This window comes from Cervus canadensis, chromosome 11 (assembly GCF_019320065.1).
Source record: "Cervus canadensis isolate Bull #8, Minnesota chromosome 11, ASM1932006v1, whole genome shotgun sequence".
Taxonomy (NCBI): domain Eukaryota; kingdom Metazoa; phylum Chordata; class Mammalia; order Artiodactyla; family Cervidae; genus Cervus; species Cervus canadensis.
Genome location: NC_057396.1, coordinates 41,960,686 through 41,980,985, shown reverse-complemented (window position 1 = coordinate 41,980,985; position 20,300 = coordinate 41,960,686). Strand labels below are relative to the sequence as shown.

Sequence of the window (20,300 nt, the reverse complement as noted above, 5' to 3'; positions counted from 1 at the left end):
CTTTATTCTTTTGTGTTATGATTTTTTTGTTTTTTGCTTAATGTTATGATTGTAAAAGTCATCTAGTTGTTTCATATGGCTGTTTTTACTCATTTTTATTGCTATGAAAGCTTCCAATGAATGACCATACTACCAACTATTGCTAACCTGAAACAGACTGCCAGATATTTCTCTGGCAAAAATGGATTTATTCAGGATCCGCAGAGAATTGTAATTTGGGGTCTGTAACCATGATGAGCCACGTGCAAGTCTCTACATGGCAAGGAAAAGAGAACGTGTTTTTGGAGAGGAAAAGGAAGCTGGAGGGGCTACCGCAAACTAAAGAGTCTGGCTTTTCACTGGCTGAGTCCTTGCCAGGAAAGAAGTCCTTGTTGGGCTGTGCTCTTTGCAGGGTGTGAGAGCTCCCCCTTCTGGTCTCCCAACTCTATTTAAAGGAGGTTTGTGTTTATCATAGGTTTCTTCTGTGCTGGGCTGGGCTTAGTCGCGCAGTCTATTTTGTTGGTGGACTTTTGGATTGTTTTCTTTAATGATTAGCACTACTATGAGTATTTTAAAACATGAATTGTAAGACAGGTGTTTACACATTTATCTCCAGTAAATAATGTCCGACTCTTTGTGACCCCATGGACTGTAGCCCGCCAGGGTCCTCTCTCCATGGGATTCTCCAGTCAAGAATACTGGAATGGGTTGCCATTTCCTTCTCCACAGGATCTTCCTGACCCAGGGATCGAACTCGGGTCTCCTGCATTGCCAGGGGAGTTCAAAGGCTACCCACTCCAGTATTCTGGCCTGGAGAATTCCATGGACTATACAGTCCATGGGGTCTTAAGAGTCGGACACGACTGAGCAACTTTCAATTTCACTTTCTTTACCACTAGCACCACCTGGGAAGCCCATTTTAATATATGGATTGTAAGACAGGTGTGTACACATTTATCTACAGTAAATAATTAGGAGTGGAATTATTATATTCTCGGGAATATCTCCAAGGATTACACCCATTATGCTACCACTGGCAGTGTGTAAGAGTTCTTGTTACTCTATTCTTGTCAATTTTGTCAGACTTAATTTTTAAAATTTTAGCCAATCAAGTGTGGTTTTAGCATGTGACTGTGTAGAACTGGAATTATTTCTTCCTTGAACTTGGCAGAAATTTCTGGTGAACTTCTGGCAAGTGATGTTAGCCATTTCATCTGAAATTTAAAACTTACTGGCAAGTGTCTGTTATTATCTGCTTAATTTCTTAGTCATATCTAGTGTTTAGATAGTCATGTTTCATTAATTACTATATTTTTCTATTTTTGTTGAGTTTATTTCCCCATTATTTTTCTAAATTCTTGAGTTGGGTGTTTATCTCATAAATATTTCTTTTCCAACAGACTTCATTAAGTCATTAAGTTCATCCTACAAATTTTGATATTATATGTGGTATTTTTGTTACTTTTGAGTTTAAAATATTTAACTTATGATTTTTTTCTTCAACATATGCACTATTCTAAAGTGTACTACTTAATTTTCAAACATAAGGGTTTCTTATTATCTTCTTATATTTAACCTCTGGCACTGTAGTCTGAGAATATACTGTACATGATTTCAGTGTTTAAAAAGTTGTTGACACTTGTTTCATGGCCCTTATATAGTCAGCTTTTAATATGTGTTCCATAGTGCACTTGAAAAGATTATGAGAGTTGTGGGTTGCAGTATTTTGTATCAGTTAAGATTGTTAGTTCTGTTGTTTAAATCATCTGGTATTTTTAATGATTTTTTTCCAGATAATTCTATTATTGTGAAAAATATGTTAAAATCTCTGCTATAGTTACAGATCTGTGTATTTCACTTTGTAGCTCTGTTAGTTTTTATTTTCTATATTTGAGATTTTTATTAGTGACCACAAATCTAGAATGATTATTTCCTGATGAATTCTTGATAGTGTTTTATGTCTCATAATGCTTTTATTCTTATAATGCTTTTATGTCTTATGTCTTATATGCTTTTACCATAAGGTTTGTTTTGTGTGATATTTATGTACCTGTGTCATAATTATTGGGATTGTTGCCCCACCACATTTAATGTGTGTTTCATGTAGACAGTAACTGAAAAACATTATATACCCAGCACCTATATAGGCATTCAAATGTTGAATAGCTAGATGAACAGAAAGTGAAAATTAAAATTAGTTGGTAGGGGGTGATCATCAGTTCCAGAAGGTTGAGTTTAACATACTTCATCAGTTCATGGTATTATATATATTTTTTCTTTTTCTTTTAAAAATTTTTTATTGAAGTATAGTTGATTTACAGTGTTGTGTTAATTTCTGCAGTACAGCAAAATGACTCAGTTATACACATATATGTATTTCTTTTTATATTCTTTTCCATTATAGTTTATCCCAGAATATTGAATGTAGTTCCCTGTGCTATAGAGTGGGGGACCTTGTTTATCCATTCTATATGTAGTAATTTGTATCTACTAACCCCAAACTCCCAGTGCATCCCCTACATATAGCCTCCCCCGTGGTAACCACAAGTCTATTCTCTATGTCTGTGAGTCTGTTTCATAGACAGGTTCATTTGTGCCATATTTTAGATTCCACATATAAGTGATATCAGAAAGTATTTGTCATTCTCTTTGATTTACTTCACTTAGTATGATAATCTCTGGGTCTATCTATGTTGCTGCAAATGGCATTATTTCATTCTCTCTTATGACTGAGTAGTATTCCATTGTGTATATATACACCATCTCTTCTTTATCCATTCATCTGCTGTTGGACATCTAGGTTACTTCTATGTCTTGACTATTGTAAAAAGTGCTATTATGAATATAGGGGTGCATGTATCTTTTTCAAATTATAATTTTGTCTGTATATATGCCTGGGAGCAGGATTGCTGGATCATATGGTAATTCTATTTTTAGTTTTCTGAGGACCCTCTCTACTCTTTTCCATAGTGGCTGTACCAATTTACATTCCCACCAACAATGTAGGAGGGTTCTCTTTTCTTCACACTCTCTCCAGCATCTATTATCTGTAGAGTTTTAAATGATGGCCATTCTTCTGTTGTGAGGTGGTACCTCATTGTATTTTTGATTTGCATTTCTCTAACAATTAGCCATGTTGAGTATCTTTTCAGGTGCCTAGTGGCCATCTATCTGTCTTTGAAGAAACGCCCATTTAGGTCTTCTGCCATTTTTTGATTTTTTGTTTGGGTTGTCTTATTGTTGTTGAGTTGTATGAGCTGTCCGTATATTTTGGGAATTAAGTCCTTGTTGGTCATAGCATTGCAAATATTTTCTCCCATTCTGTAGCTTGTCCTTTTTAAATATATATATATAATATAAATATATAAACATATATATATATATCCTTTGCTGTGCAAGAGCTTGTAAGTTTGATTAAGTCCCATTTGTTTATTTTTATTTCTGTTGACTGAAGAGGTTGATCTAAAAAAACATTGGTACAATTTATGTCAAAGAACGTTTTGCCTATGATCTCTTCTAGGAGTTTTATGGTGTCTTGTTTTATATTTAAGTCTTTAAGCCATCTGAAGTTTATCTTTGAGTATAGTGTGAGGTTGCATTCTAATCTCATTGATTTACATGCAGCTGTCCAACTATCCCAGCATCACTTGCTGAAGAGACCATTTTTTTTTTCTATTTTATATTTTTGCCTCCTTTGTTGAAGATTAATTGGTCAAGGTGTGTGGATTTATTTCTGGGTTCTCTATTCTTTTCCATAGATCCACTTTGTGGTATTTTATTATCCTTGTTTTATGCAAGGGCCCTGGATGGTTGATTAGTTGGTTAATTTATCTCCATTAACTATGTCCATTAACTATGTCTCCTTTCCATTTATAGGCAATTTACCTAGTTTTTTTGAAATATGCCATAGAATTGTATTACTTTACAGAAGATGTAATGTTATTTTGGAGCTTCCCTGGTATAACTGGCATGGTGCCATTTATTTACCTTACCCATTTTCCATAATTTCTTTAACATACACATGACATTTTAAAAAATATTTAAAAAATTCTTTTTCATTATGGGTTATCACAGGATATTGAATATAGTTTTCTGTGCTATACAGTAGGTCCTTGCTGTGTATCCATTCTATATATAATAGTTTGCATCTGCTAGTCCCAAATTCCAAATCCAACCCTTCCCCACCTGTACTCCTCCTTGGCAATCACAAGATTGTTCTCTATGTCTGGACTCTGTTTTATAGATAAGTTCATTTGTATTATATTTTAGATTCCATTTATAAGTGATATCATATGGTGTTTGTCTGACTTCACTTAGTATGATAATCTCTAGGTCCATCCATATTGCTGCAAATGGCATTATTTCATTTCTTTTATGGCTGAATAATATTCCATTGTATATATGTACCACATCTTCTTTATCCATTCCTTTGTCCATGGACATTTAGTTTGTTTCCCTGTGTTGTATACTTTGACTTTTAACACTCAATATCATATTTCTAAAATCTATTTATGTTGCTGTGTTTTTAATTCTGTCTAAGGATTCAGTTGCTTCAGTTTTCCTTGGTGTGCTGCCACATTTTATTTATTCCTGGACCATAATTATGAACCTGTAATTCATGATTAAGGAAGGGATATATTCAACCCATAAACATCTAGAAATAATGAATATTATATACCTTGACTTTACCCTATTTGTGGTCATTTTTTAAGCTTCTGGAGTTACCACACTCCCAGATCACAGATCTCCTGTGATCATGCTCTATATCATGAGATAAAGTTCATTTATCTTTAGTCTCTCTTTCCTGCAGGTTGGAACACTGTGGTTTGACTTCTCTCTGTTGTCAGGATCTCTCTTCTACTCTTAGCAGCAACCAAGGCCTGAGAAAAATAAGCCTGACACTGAATACCTTAGAGCGTGAAGAAATTATGAAGTTAAGTGAAGTCTTGAGGTCTACTGAATGTAAACTACAGGTTCTAGGGTAAGTCTTCATTGGCTTCTCAGGGGAGAAGTTTCCTGGAATGAGGCACTTAGGGAGCCACTCATTAATGACAAACCTCAGCATCAACCTGATTGTGAATCCTTGGGTATTTTCCAGGCCCTTATTTGTTTTTCTCACATAGAAGAGTGAATTTCAAGAGTTGCAATGTAGCGTAGTAGTTAAGAGCCAAGAACTCTAGAGCCAGACTTTCTGAGTTTGAACTCTGGCCCTGCCACTTACTAGATATTTGAAGTAGTATTAGTCCCCAAATTCTCTGTGTTTTGGTTTCCTTTGTTTATAAAATTGATGAAATGACAATATTTACTCATAGGGTTACTGTGAGCATGGATCACCTGAGTCCATACAGGCAGTGTTTAGAACAGTGACTAGCACATAATAAACAGTGTATGTGTTGGCTGTTTTCATAATCATGAATAGAGCTATTTTGCTTGAATCGGAAAAGTCTCTTGACAGATCCTTTAAAAATCTTAATCTATTTTCCCTTTATTTTTTGTACTCTATTTTCCTTCAACCCCTATCTCTCTCAGTGTATCTCTTTTTCCTTACCTGCTGCCCAGCCATGTTAATATTCTCTCTCTACTAACAGGTTTTTTCTTCCCCTGAAATAAATTCTCCAGAGAAAGTAAAGGGCTATGGGAAAATTGAGAGGTGTTTTTGTGGCAAGAAGAGGTGTTCCCTTGTCTTCTCAGGTTGTGCAAAGAGGCACTTGATGAGGAAGCCCAGAAGCTGCTGGAAGCTGTGGGGAGTAGCAATCTACACCTAGCTGTTAAGCAGGACTGTAATGATCATGAGGAAGAAGATGGTTCCTGGTGGCAGTGTTTCTGATTTGAAAAACCTGATGTTCTTCAATGAAGTAAAATAAAGGCCTCAGAGTGACAAGGTGGGGTGGGAGGCTCTTAGCTTTAGGTACTCTGTGCCCAGACATATAGCATGTGATGTCTGTCAGATATGGGTTAGTCACTTCTCTGTAAAATGTCTGTTCTACTTCATATGGGAGTTAAGAGGCTATAATAAAATGGAAAACATAAAGCTCTGTGGAAAATATAACATGGTTTGAGTTGAATACAAAGTTTAAGGATTCAGATGTGAGAAGCCTGGAAATGAGACTGGAGAATGGGCCAGGGAAGATTCTGTTAAAGCCCCTTATTTTCCTTTTTCTCCATTCCTGCTGCCATGGCTCTTCACAGTCTCACCATCTGTGGCGCATTTTATTGAATGCTCCTCTGTGTGTTCTTGGGACCAGTCAGGGCAAAACCACTTGGTGTTTTCTTAAAATGCAGATTTCTGAGCTCCATACCAGATTTATTGAATTAGATTACTGGGTGAGATTCCCAGACACTGGCATATTTAATAACTTCCCAGGCAATTCTTTAACTTCCCTGGTAGCTCAGATGGTAAAGCGTCTGCCTACAATGCAGGAGACCTGGGTTCGATCCCTGGGTCGGGAAGATCCCCTGGAGAAGGAAATGGCAGCCCAATCCAGTATTCTTGCCTGGAGAATCCCATGGAGGGAGGAGCCTGGTAGGCTACAGTCCATGGGGTTACAAAGAGTCAGACACGACTGAGTGACTTCACTCACTCACTCAGGCAATTCTTTGGTACATTACTCTTAAAGAATCACAGGTCACAATAGAAATGGGAGTTGCCTTTTTACTGTGAAGATAAATGAAGATATAAAGATTATTGGAGTTTGTGGAGCTAAAAACAGATTCCTTCCTTTGGCAGAAACATGGTATACTAAAATTTTCAGTGGGAGAATGTTTTGCCATGCAATTTATTGCCAAGTAACAAACCATCCAAAAACATACTGGGTTAAAACAATAATCACTTTGTTATGTCTCATGACTGGATGAATTAGAATCCAGAAAGGGCTCAGTTGATCACTTCTTATGCTACACATGACATCACCTGGAGTCTTGTGATATTTAGTTGACAGTCATATTGCTCTGCTCTATAAGACTGAAGAGGACTTCAGTCACATGCCTGGTGCCTTGCAGAGGATGGCTGGCTGGCAGGCTGGGTTAGGCTGGGCCCCTCTTCCCTCCAGTCTTAGGGCCTCTCCAGCAGGGATGGAGTAATGAATGGAGGTTCAGGTCTTGACGAAGTCAAGGGGAAGTTGCCAGTTCTCTTAAAAGGTAGGCCCAGAACTGGTGTAAAGCCAATTCTTTCTTACTCCATTGATCTAAACAGTCCAAGCCAGTCTAGATTCAAGGGCAGTCACTGGTTGACGGGAATAGTGTTAGAGAATTTGTGGCCTTCTGTAGACTACCACAAACTCTTATCCTTTTTCTCCCTGTCTGTCTCTTTGCTGGTATAATAGCTCCCAAGTCAGCATAGCAGGGCTAGAGACAAGAGTGAACCATGTCAGTTAGAAGGGGGCAGATGGCAATCGGATGAGAATTTACAAGTAATGTTCCTGGAGCGGATACATGCACACAGAACAGTGATAACAGGAGACATTTGGCAGAGATGATACCTAGAGAAGGGTCAGTATGAAGTTAACCCCAAGTGATACAGTTGTGCTGGCTAGAGAAAGCTAGCCTCAGGCTGTTACAAACACAGAAAAGAAAGCATACATCAAAGAAGTGGCATTCCTTTCATAGGGCAGCCCTGAGCTGCAGTGAGCAGCATCTTATCCTTCATAAACAACAGGATTTCCAAGCTTCCCAAATAAAGTTCCAACCAAGGAGTGATAAATGCTGCTGCTTTTTTTTGTTGTTGGTTGCACTGTGAACCCTGACCCATGGCAGTGAAAGTGCCCAGTTCTAACCACTGGACCACCAGGAAATTCCCGAAAACTGCTTATAATCACGGTGATGTCTACCAAACTTTCAGATAAAGGAAAATTCTTTTGTCTTTTTAACTAAATTTCAGAGCATTACAGAGGAAGAAAACTTTCCCATTGCATTTTATAAAGTTAGAAAAACTTTGATAATAGAACTTATAAAGATAACACTAAAGAGAAATTTATAATTGTCACTTATGAATATATACTCAAAGACCAAATATATTTGAAAATTATTTCTAACAATTAAAATATATACCATGACTACTGTGATTTGTAACAGAAGTATGAGAGGACAAGTACTAGAAGTAATTTTATAATTTATGACATTAGTTGACTGATGGAGAAAGACCAAATAATCATCTTAATATATATTGAAAGGGCATTTAATAAAATTTAGTCTTTTTGGTCAGGTACTTACTTCCATAACACAAAGTCTGTTTACCCTGAGCTAACAGTATACTAGAAGTAATGCCATTTACATTTTGCACCATTTACATTTGCACCATTTACATTTTTATACCAGTGCCTGGTATCATTGCTATCAGGTAACCCATGGGCCAGGATCAGGGTGAGGCAAGTAAGGCACTTATTCTCCTGGTTGTGCAAGTTCCAGGTCAGACACCATTATTTAAATTTTTAATATTTGGTTATCATGGATATTTTTGCACTAATTTTTATTTTTAAAAATATTCCACTAAAATATGATTTATCTTCATTTCTGAGGGGCTTTTTGGCATCTCCTTAAATTTTGTGCATCAGGAAAACCACTTCCCTCATCCTAAATAGAGCTCTATGTTACGAATGGTTTGCAGTTTTAAATAGTATAGTTAAGGAGTCGAATATGATAGTGAAAGAATAAAATAGGGCAGTCAAAACAAATGTTATATTTGATTCTTTACATTTTGCCTGTTTTCTTTTTATAGATTTATAATGTAAATTCTTATTTTATTTTTATTATCTTTGAATTTGCTTTGTTAGTATGCTAACTTAAATTAGATTCTTACTGATTTAAAATCGTCTCTTTTATTATAATGAAGACTATAAATTTCCTTCTATTTGCATTTTAATTGAATTCCCATCATTGACCATGGAGTCTTTACTGAAGTAGAGAGGATTTACAATATTATATAAGTTTTAAGTGTACAACATAGTAATTCACCATTTTTAAAGTTTATATATTCATAGCTATTATAAAATATTGTCTATATTTCCTGTGTTGCACAGTATATCCTCGTAGCTTATTTATTTTATGCATAGTAGTTTGTATCTATTAATCCCCTGGCCCTATATTGCCCCTCCCTCTATTCTCTCCCTACTGGTAACCACTATTCTCTGTATCTGTGAGTCTCTTTCTTTTTTGTTATATTCACTAGTTTTATTTTCCAGATTTCATATATAAGTGATATCATATATATATATATAATATTTATCTTTCTCTTTCTGACTTCTTTCACTAAGCATAATACCCTTCAAGTCCATCCAGAATATGAACTATTTTCATTAGCATTCATATCCAAATATTTTTATTTACATGAATTAATTTTTCTGTAACCCACATGTCATATAGAAGTGTGCTTATAAATTTTCAAACTTAGGCATTTTTAAAGTTACCTTTTTGTTATTGTTTTTAAGCTAATAGAGTTCAGATAATGTGTTCTACATGAAAACATTTTTTGAAATTAGTTAAGACATAATTCAAGGCCTAGTATATAATCAGTTTTCTACATGTGCTTGAAGGATATGTGTTTTCCCATGACTGTCTATGTATGTATATATACCCCTTAAATCGTGCTTTTTAATTATTCAGTTCAAATAATCTTGTACTAATTTTTGCTGCTCAAACTAAATTATTGAGAATATTTTTTTAACTCTTTCAATGGAAAATTTTTCTTTTTTTCTTGGAATTCTTTAAAAATTTCCTTTGGATATTTTGAGGCTATGGCAATGGGTAAATATAGTAGAAATATGTCACAGGCAGCTTTGAGCTCACATGCTTTCAGTTTAGCAACCAAGGAGAAAAGATTTATTTCCCTGCTTTAGTTTTAAATGTCTTCCAAAGATTCTAATCGGTTCATTGAGAATCCAGTGATGTAGTAAAATAATTTTCAAGGATTTTAAATCATGGCTCTTATACAAATGCAAAATGAACTCTTATCAAAGAAATATTATCAATTCATTAGTAAGAGAACCAGTGAGATGCTGGTTAACAAAGCATTTGAGGAAGAACGGTTTATATATCCATCATGAAAAACATTAAAAAGATTTTTAATTTTTATATTGGAGTATAGTTGATTTATAATGTGTTAGTTTCAGGTGAACAGAAAGTGGTTCAGTTTTACATATACATATCTCTGTTCTTTTCAGATTCTTTTCTCATATAGGTTATTACAGAGTATTGAATAAAATTTCCTTCAGTAGGTTCTTGTTGATTACCTATTTTATATATAGTAGTGTGTATATGGTAATCCCAATCTCTCACAAAACAACTGTAATTTCTTCCCAATACCTTGAATGCTCCCAGTTTTTCACCACTGGTCCTTTATGCAGTTCATCCTCTCTGCCTACTCTGGTCTTCACTCTTCACTGTAGTTTACATATCACCTCTTCCTGCAGGTTGAACCCTATCTTAACTATCACCATCCTCTTCCATTTTCCTCACGCTGCATCATGTTTCTTTCCTACCACTAAGACAAAGATTTCCTTTTTTTTTTCCCTTCTATCTCACCCCAATGTAAGTTCAGTATTAATATTGCTAGCCTACAGCACTGTGTCTTTAATACGGTGGGTTCTCAATAAATGAATGTAAGCAAAAATACTCTATTCCTTCCCAACTTCCCAGCAACTCAGTAAAGTAGGTGATCTTGTTGGCAGGGGAATATCTGCTAACACCCATTGGGAGCGCACTGTCCTGAGGCTTCTGGAATCGTGGCCTTCCGTCGGTAGTGCCTAGATTCCATTCCTGAGGCCAGCACCCTGCGTTTCCAGTTGGCTTTTGAGAATGGTTACTTTAAGTGAGGCGAATCTGTCCGTAAGTCCTCTGAGGAAACCAGGAAGGAAGGCAGGGTCAGGACAGTGGTTCCGGGGCGCTTGTGGATCCTGCGCAGTGGGAGGGGAAGAAACAGCTCAGAGGAAAGCGTTGCGCTGCGCTGCTTGCGGACCTAGCTTTCACAGGGTCCTGGCCAGGACTGCAGGGAGCACAGGGTTTCTCAGGTCCAGGAACTCAGCGGCTGCCAGCCCTCGTCCCTAACTCTGGTGCTGTCAGAACTATTCACGGGGCGGGGCGCCTGGCAGGGGCATGCCTGAAAGCGACCCCAACTCTGGTCTTCATACCAGACAATGCAGAACCCTGGACAGCGCTTTGAGCTGGCGACCTCCTGCATTACCCCTTTTAGTTCCCAGATCTTTTGTTTGCTTGGTCCGTTTCACCACTCAAAATAAACGCTGAGGTCCCTGTCTGTGAAGCCATTTTCCTAAAGAAATGAAATCCTCCAAAGTGGACACTTGTTATCATTCATTGAAATAATATAAATGTAGATTAAAGGGAACATTAAAAGACAACCCTCCTCCAAATATTCACAGTCCCCCCAATTCTATAATTCATTAGTATGACTGACAGAACTAAGGAAAGTGCTATACTTAGGATTCCAGTGTATTATAAATGATAAAAGTGAACAGCCAGATGAAGAGATATAAAGAGCAAGTTTGAGGGAGGGAGGTGGTAGTGAATGCACAGAGATTTCCATGCCTCTTCCAAGTGCATGATCCTCCCAGCACATCCATGTGTTCACCAAACCAGAAGTTCCCTGAGCCCTTTTTAGGGTTTCTAGATGGGGTTTCACTACATAGGCAGGACTGACTAAACCATATAGTCATACTAGCATCCTCCTCCACCCCAGATCCACCAGGCAGGCGGGGAAGGGGAGACTCTAGTCAGGATACGCCCTTAGTCCTGTTCATGCTGAGTGTGAACACACACTCATGAAGTGTATAAACCAGCTCTTCATGCCTGTGTCTACCCCTCAGACAATGATGCTTTAATTCCGCATTACAATTCTCTATCAAACTGTTACTCTGAGCAGGATATCTCTGTCCATCTCTTTTCATTATGGACTATAAAGTACGTACTTTCGTCTGAAGCAATGTCACTCTGTGATCCAAACTGGTGTAATATTTTCTGTTACTGTTCTTTTATAGTACCCTGAGCATTTGCATCTACCACTGAGTAAACCAAGTCTGTGTCAGAATCAGGATCTATTCCCATTAAGACCCGTTGGATACCAGCATCTGACTCACTTGCCACTGTGTTCATGGTCTCTTCCCCTTTGAGGTATCTGCAACATATCCATCTGCAGGCTCTATTTTGTTGGCAAACAAAGCAGTTCTTAGTGGCATTTTGTGCTTCAGAGGTGCAAGAGGAATATGTCTAGACTGGGTCCATCTCTGTATTGCTGTCGCCCCTCAATGTCCATTCATTCCATGCACCCAGGTGTCGTCTCAAGCAAGCACACAAGGGTATCCACTGGTCAGTTCCAGCCACCTTGTGAACCTGCAAGTTGGTTCTTCCTATGGGCATCACCATATCTACTGTCATGCATCCCTTAAAGTCTCATAGTAATTTCAATACAGCATGCCTCATACAGGTGTCTCTCGTTTGTTTTTTTCATTTATTTTTATCGGTTGGAGGCTAATTACTTTACAATATTGTAGTGGTTTTTGCCATACATTGACATGAATCAGCCATGGATTTACATGTGTTCCCCATCCAGGTGTCTCTTTAATAGGCCAACTTTCCATTCACTTAAGACCAGGCCATTACCTAGGAGTCAGTAAAAGCTCAAACATAGGGACTTTGTATCACTGTTCATTTTTTCAGTCATTGCTAGGAAAACAGCATATAATTGAGCTCACCAAACTGTTTTTTTTTTCATTATTACATTGGACTCCTACTCAAAAGGAGGAGCAAGAAGTCCTATTGAACTGACTGGTTTTTACCTTCTATAAACACAGTGATAACCTTCCAAATAGGATGCTATCCATTCACCTTGGAACTGCCATCCATAAACCAAGCAACTCTTTGTTGATCAGTTGTAAAACTTTACAGGGCACTGTTCATAGAATAGATTCTGACAGCTCCTCATGCATTTTCAAAGTCAGTCCTGGGAGAAAGAGTCCACCTGCTTGTGAATCCACTGAGTAGCTCTCTGCATTTCCCTAACAGCATATTCCTATACAAGCATTTCCATTTTATTATGGAACTCTTCTAGGCACTGTCTTCCCCCTAGCATGCTTCTCTGACCTTACCCAAGACATCACTGATCCTTCAGGCTTTAATATTATTATAGTTTTTATTTACAAAATTTTTAGTTGTGGTTAAATACATGTAACATGATGCTTACCATCTTAATCATTTTTAAATGTACAGTTCAGTAGTGTTAAGTATATTCACATTGTTCTGCAACAAACCCCTAGATATGTTTCATCAGGCAGAACTGAAATTCTATACCAATTAAACAATAGCTCCTCATTTCTCTCTGTCCAGCCTCTGGCAACCTCTTCTCCACTTTGTTTCTATGAACTTGACCATTCTGGGATACCTTTTATAAGTGGAATCATCATACAGTATTTTTCTTTTTTGTAACTGGCTTATTTTTCTTGGCATAATGTCCTCCAGTTTCATACATATTGTAGCAGGTGTCTTCATTTTCTTCTAAGTCTGAATAATATTACACTGCACATATATACTACATTTTGTTTATCCATCTATCAATGGACACTTGAGTTGTTTCCACCATTTGGCACTGTGAATAATGTTGCTATGAACATGGGTATAAAATATCTGAGAGTCTGCTTTCAACTCTTTTTTATGCATATCTCAAATTAGATTGCTGGATCATATGGTAATTTTATTTTTAATTTTTTGAAAAGCCACCACACTGTTTCCCATAGTGGGTTGCACCATTTTACCTTCCCACCACTAGTGCACAGGTGTTCCAATTTTTCCACATCCTCCCCAATATTTTTTTTGTTTGTTTTTTTGATAGTAACCATACTAATGCATGCAAGGTGGTAAGATTAATTCATGTCCTTCAGTCATAAGGACAATTTCAATTAATGTCCAAGAACAAGCTAGTAACTGCCCCTCAAATGGAAATTTTCTAGTCCATAGTCCCAGTAGTCATTACTGTGGGGTGTTCACAGGCTTTTGCTCTAAGCCCCGGTTTACACTCCACATCAGTCTACGGTACAGAGAACTCACTTATACCAGCACACAAGGTTTTACTCTATACTGTGTGGGCAATCTTAAAAGCATTTTTTAACTGAAGTATAGTTAATTTACAGTGCTTTGTTAGTGTCAGGCATACAGCAAGGTGATGAACGCATAATATATTTTTTCAGATTCTTTCCCATTATAAGTTAGTACAAGATACTGAATATGGTTCCCTGACTATATAGTAGGTCCCTGTTATCTATCTACAGTATTTTATATATAGTAGTGTGTATATATTAATCCCAAATTCCAAATGTATCCCTACTCTATTCCTTCCCCTTTGATAACCATACATTTGTTTTCTATGTAAATAAGTTCACTTATATAATTTTTTTAGGTTTCACATAGATAACATGATATTTTTATTTCTCTGATTGACTTCACTTAGTATTATAATCCCTAGGTTCATTCATGTTGTTGCAAATGGCATTTCATTCTTTTTATGGCAGAGTAGTATTTCATTATATATATATTCATCAGTTGATGGACATTTAGATTGCCTCCATGTCTTGGCTATTGTAAATAGTGCTGCTGTGAATATTGGGGTCCATGTGTCTTTTCAAATTAGAGTTTTCTCTGGATATATGCCCAGGAGTGGGATGGCTGGATCATATGGTAACTCTGTTTTTAGTTTAGTAAGGAACCTTTATACTGTTCTCTGTAGTGGCTGTACCAGCTTATATTCCCACCAACAGGGTAAGTGTTCCCTTTTCTTCACACCCTCTCCAGCATTTATTATTTGTATAATTTTTGAAGATGGCCATTTTTCTGAGGTGAGGTGGGACCTCATGATACTTTTTATTTGCATTTCTCTAATAATTAGTGATGTTGAGCATCTTTTCATGTGCCTGTTGGACATCTTTATTTCTTCTTTGGAGAAATGTCTTTTTAGGTCTTCTGTGTGTGTATATTATATATATATATATATATATAGCTATTAAGCTGTATGAATTTGTATATTTTGGAACATAATCTCTTATTGGTCATATCACTTGGGCTCAGGCGATCTTGTTTGCTCCCATTTAGCATGTCTGACTGATACTTCTTGAAGGGCAATTTACAGTACTAGGTAGGGGAAACATTCCTCATTCAGATATAATTTCCATCCACATAATCCATTCAGATAAAAGAGACAAAGAGACCCAATCATTTAATGTAAAGCCTGTTTAAAAATTCCATTTCTCATCCAAACCTCCTCTTAAATTCTATCAACCCTACATTTCTATATTCTCTCAATATAATTGCAGCTCCAGTTATAGATCACCAGTGGGTTTTGATACTTGACAAGGAGCTTGAGGCTCTCTTGTGAAAGAGTCCCAGACAGACCCTTGGGACCACTGACATTTTAAAATGTCCAAAGGACCTAGGTAGTTTGTATGAAGGTGATAGAAGTGCATAAATAGTTAAGTAAATGGGTTCTGGATGTATTGTGGCATCAGGGACTGATCATATGCAGAAAGGGCATTGTGAGAATGGGAGAAAATAGGAATCACTCCCCACCAAGCCCCTATGTCAATCAACAGAAAAATAGAAAAAAATCAAATCAGTATAGTCATACAATGACTAAAAAAATCTAACAAAAGTGCAGACAACTACTAATGTGTGCAATACATGGATGAATCTCAAAAATATACTGAGTACCATAAGCCAGACACAGATGAGTTCATTCTATTTTTATTTCATTTATGTAAAATCTAAAAATAATCAAAACTAAATTATGGTTGATATGTCAGGAAACTGGTTATCTCTGAGAGGAAGGTATTGTTTTGAAAGGCAGGAGGGAACCATTAGGGGTGAACAACCATTATGGAGACAAATATATTATAAATCTTGACATACGTCATCCATGTTTACATGGATGTACACATAAATAAAATTAATCAAGCATTAAATTTAAGATTTTATAAGTAAACTTGTAAATTTTGTGTTTATAAGTTAGCCCTCAATAAAAACATTAAACATAATCATTCTAAGAATAGAAACAGAAGACATAACTTCTTTCATATTATTAGAGAAAAAAGAAAGGAATAAAATAAAATTGTGATACAAGAGAAGGCAAGAAGGATGGAACAAAGAGGCAATAAAGAAGTGGTTAAGAGACAACACACAATAAGCTGGCAGAAAAAAAAAGGAAAAATATTGGGCTACATTAAGTATCAGACAAAACAAATTAAGATAAAAGATATGAATAATGAGGATCATTACATAATGAAGTCATTCACTAGAAACACACAGCAATTCTCAATCTTCATGTATTCAAGAATATACCTTTAAATTACATGAGGCAAAGTAGACACAAACATAAAGAGAAATTAACAAATCCACAATTATGGGATTTTAAAACAATTCTCAGTGATTGACAATGCTATCAAATGAAAAGTAAGTTAGAATAAGTAAGACTTGAACATCACTATACAAGGAAAGAACTGGACCTTAATACTTAGAGAATATAATTTCCTCTCAAGCATATTAGACACACACAGGCACTCATGCAAGTTTCAGCCAACACCAATGTGTGGATATCATATACAACATGTTAAAAATAACACCAAAAATATCCATATGTTTGTAAATTTTAAAAACATATTCTTTATAATTCATGAGTCAAGAAATAATGAAAATGAGAAAATGTTAGGAACTGAACAACAATGAAAATACCATGTACCACAGCACAGGGCATGCTGCTAACTAGTAGTAGAGAATAAAATTTAAACTTAGATACAACAATTAGAAGAAATGTTTTTTTAAAACTCTTAATGCACTAAGTACCTTATCTAAAAATCCAGAATGAAAATAATACAGATTGCAAATCCAAAGAATATGGAAAGAAGGTAAAAAAGACAATAGCAGCAAATAAAATCAAAAGAGAGGGTGAGCAAAGAAAAAGGCTAGTTCTTGCAAAAGATAAACTTCTGGCAAGAGTGATCACATAAAAGAGAGAAAGCAAAACAGGACATGGCTATTGAAAAAATAAATTTTAAAGTTGAACAAAAATGGTAACTTTAGAAAAAAGTATATCTTACAAAAACTAAAGAAGAAATTTTTAAAAATCTAACTAGACTGAAAAACTAAGAGAAATCTGGGCAAAAATCTCAGCTATGTATGAGAGGGAAAATTATTGGCTAAGACCCTTTATGCTTGGAAATGTAAAATTTCTAAGTATGAACAAACAAAATTCGTTAATATATTTAAAAACAAATACATCCCAAACAGGTAAGTTTACTTCAGAAATATATTAATAGTGAATATACTAAAATTATATATTAATATTAAATAATAAACAATTGTTACTGTAAACTGTTGTGATGCATTTAAACTTTCACTTCCATTCATGAATGCTAAAAAAAATCTCAAAACCTTAGAAGAGCTCTTATTAAAATCAGAAGCATCATAAAAATGCCTTTTACTACCCTTTTCAAGATTAAATGCTATTGCAATAAACAAATGTAGCATTATTCATAGTCAATATAGTAAAAAAAAAAAAAAAGGTTTTAGACCATTTACTCAGGACAAGAGTGTTCACTAATTTACTCTTCACACTTACTTCCATTCAGAGAATATCATAAGGAACAAATTTGAATTGCGTAATTCATTTGAATGAACCCAGAATGTTTTGTTTTCCTGAGGTTTGCCTCTCCTATCAAGATTAAGAGGTGAAGCCTTTAGTGTTCTATGCTTGCTTAGGTGCTACTTTGACCGGTGTCTATGTGCTTTCATATTTGCCTTTACTTTGTCCCTGAGGTGACTTTCTGTTTAATACTTATCTGAAAAGACAATTTCAATACTACGCAACTACGAGTCCTTTGAAAGCTGAAAAACGGAAGAAAATGGAGAGGGGAAAGATGGTGCATCCAAAGAATGACTCCCTCTCCTTCCTGTTCTACCAGGGAACCTTCCACTTACCAAGTTCTCTCTTCCCCCTTGGCAATGCAAAATATCTTATTCTTAATACCTTTTACGTACAAAATTCATTTAAAAACTTTAAAATTGTTCTTATTCCATGTTTCGGTTAATTTTTCTGTTTGAATGTGGTATGGGGAACTTGGATCGGAATGTATTAAAATTCTTCTCTTTAAGAACAATGGGGAACATTTTTTTGTTTCAACCTAACGGCTTTTCATTTAACAGCCGAGCTTCCAGGAGTGAACCGAAAGAATTTAAGCCAAGGATAGGTTAATCAGCCGAAGTCTAACGACTGGAAAAAAAGTTACAAAACCGTCAACCTTCCTCGACGTCGGCGGGACTACGGCCCAGCACCACCAACCAATCACAACCAGCAAGAGCCGAGCAGGCTGCGGGAACCAGATCAGAGAGGCACAAACCGGAGCGTTCCGCCTGCGCAGTGGGGGGGCGAGAACTGCGGTTCCGGGGTTTCGCGACGACGCGCAGCCCGACCAGTAGGAGCCGCCCTGAACCAGCGGGCTCAGAAGGCACGACGACTGTCGCCTTCGCCACACACCGCCCCTGACCGACCACCCAACCGGCAGACATGGTGGAAGCGGATCGCCCGGGGAAGCTCTTCATTGGAGGGCTCAACCTCGAAACTGACGAGAAATCCCTCGAGGCTGCGTTTGGCAAGTATGGCCGCATCTCCGAGGTGCTGTTGATGAAAGATCGAGAAACCAACAAGTCCAGGGGCTTCGCGTTCATCACCTTCGAAAGTCCGGCAGACGCCAAGGCCGCCGTGAGAGACATGAACGGCAAGTCCCTGGATGGTAAGGCCATCAAGGTGGCCCAGGCCACCAAACCGGCTTTCGAAAGCGGCCGGCGGGGCCCACCCCTGTCCCGCAGCCGGGGCCGCTCGAGGGGCCTGCGCGGGGCCCGCGGCGGCGGTCCGCGGCGCCCCCCGTCCCGCGGAGGGCCTGCGGATGACGGCGGCTACGCGGGCGACTTCGACCTGCGGCCTTCCCGGGCCCCGCTACCCATGAAGCGCGGGCCGCCGCCACCGCGGAGGGCCGGCCCACCCCCCAAGAGGGCCGCGCCGTCGGGCCCGGCTCGCAGCGGCGGTGGCGGTGGAATGCGCGGGCGGGCCCCGGCCACGCGAGGGCGAGATGGCTATGAGGGCCCGCCGCGCCGGGAGCCGCCGCCCCCGCGCCGGGATCCCTACCTGGGTTCCCGGGAGGGGGGCTACTCTCCCCGAGACGGCTACTCCAGCCGCGACTACCCGAGCGCCCGCGACCCCCGGGATTTTGCCCCCTCGCCCAGAGAGTATACCTACCGTGACTACGGCCACTCCAGCGTCCGGGATGAGTGTCCATCGAGAGGCTACGGTGACCGAGACGGCTACGGGGGGCGCGACCGCGACTACGCGGATCACCCGAGCGGAGGCTCCTACCGAGACCCCTTCGAGAGCTACGGGGACCCGCGCAGCGCCGCCCCCGCGCGTGGGCCCCCGCCATCTTACGGTGGCGGCGGCGGCCGCTATGAGGAGTACCGCGGCTGCTCGCCCGACGCCTATGGCGGCGGCCGCGACGGTTATGCTGGGGGCAGGAGCGAGCGCTATTCTGGGGGCCGCGACCGTGTAGGCAGAGCGGATCGCGGGCTGCCGCAGTCCGTGGAGAGGGGGTGCCCGCCCCCGCGCGAGTCTTACAGCCGGTCGGGCCGCCGGGTCCCCCGAGGCGGAGGCCGCCTGGGGAGCCGCTCGGAGAGAGGAGGAGGCCGGAGCAGATACTAAGACCTTGGGACCAAAACCAGGTTTTCAAAGAAGCTCCCGTGAAGAAGAGCCTGTTCTGTGGTAACTACCCAAGGACTAGTGCAAGGAAGAATTGTTTTTCACTTTTAAGACTTTCCTGTTAACAACTTCTCCATGATTATTTTTGTGTGTGTGCATTTGAGAGGAAAAAGTTTAAACTCGTTTTGATTTCGTTCTGGAATTGTTAACGTTTCTTTTAACAAGCTCATTTAAAAGCATACGATTTGAACCTGCTTGCTAGTTTTCTTATATTTCCAACTAGAAATTCTCCTAAAGGCTTCCTTCCTTCTAATTTTTCCTGATAAATGAAGCCGAAAGTTCTAAGATCTTTTACAAAGATCTGCTCACCTAAGATGGAAAATTGGATGATTCTTTACATTCAATCCAACTAGATTGGGGGGTTGAGTGGGAGGGATTGCTGTGTGCTACTCCTGAGATTTCAAGGTGTCTTTCAAACTAAATCTCAGTGTTACCTGTATTAAAAAGCAAACAACTGACAGCAACAACAGAAACCGCTTAGATCAGTATATATAAAGAAAGAAAGTTCTATTCACAAGTAAGTCTTAAAGAA

At 38.5% G+C, this 20,300-nt stretch overlaps 2 protein-coding genes across 2 annotated transcripts in view; both read left to right on the top strand.

The window, feature by feature from the left end:
* Positions 1-5,806, top strand: part of NLRP14 (NLR family pyrin domain containing 14) — a 34,928-nt gene extending 29,122 nt beyond the window's left edge. Inside the window, exons 10-11 of the mRNA XM_043482347.1 lie at positions 4,790-4,960; positions 5,671-5,806. Coding sequence (XP_043338282.1) covers positions 4,790-4,960; positions 5,671-5,806 — 307 coding nt within the window. The remainder of the gene's footprint in view (positions 1-4,789; positions 4,961-5,670) is intronic.
* A 12,503-nt stretch (positions 5,807-18,309) lies between these two features.
* RBMXL2 (RBMX like 2) lies at positions 18,310-19,962 on the top strand. Its single transcript, XM_043482009.1, has one exon. The coding sequence runs from the start codon at positions 18,527-18,529 to the stop codon at positions 19,709-19,711; it is 1,185 nt and encodes a 394-aa protein (XP_043337944.1). The 5' UTR covers positions 18,310-18,526; the 3' UTR covers positions 19,712-19,962.
* Positions 19,963-20,300: the final 338 nt, after the last annotated feature.

Excerpts from the sequence above, each read along its gene's own strand:
- RBMXL2 (XM_043482009.1), top strand. The coding sequence starts at position 18,527 with ATGGTGGAAGCGGATCGCCCGGGGAAGCTCTTCATTGGAGGGCTCAAC.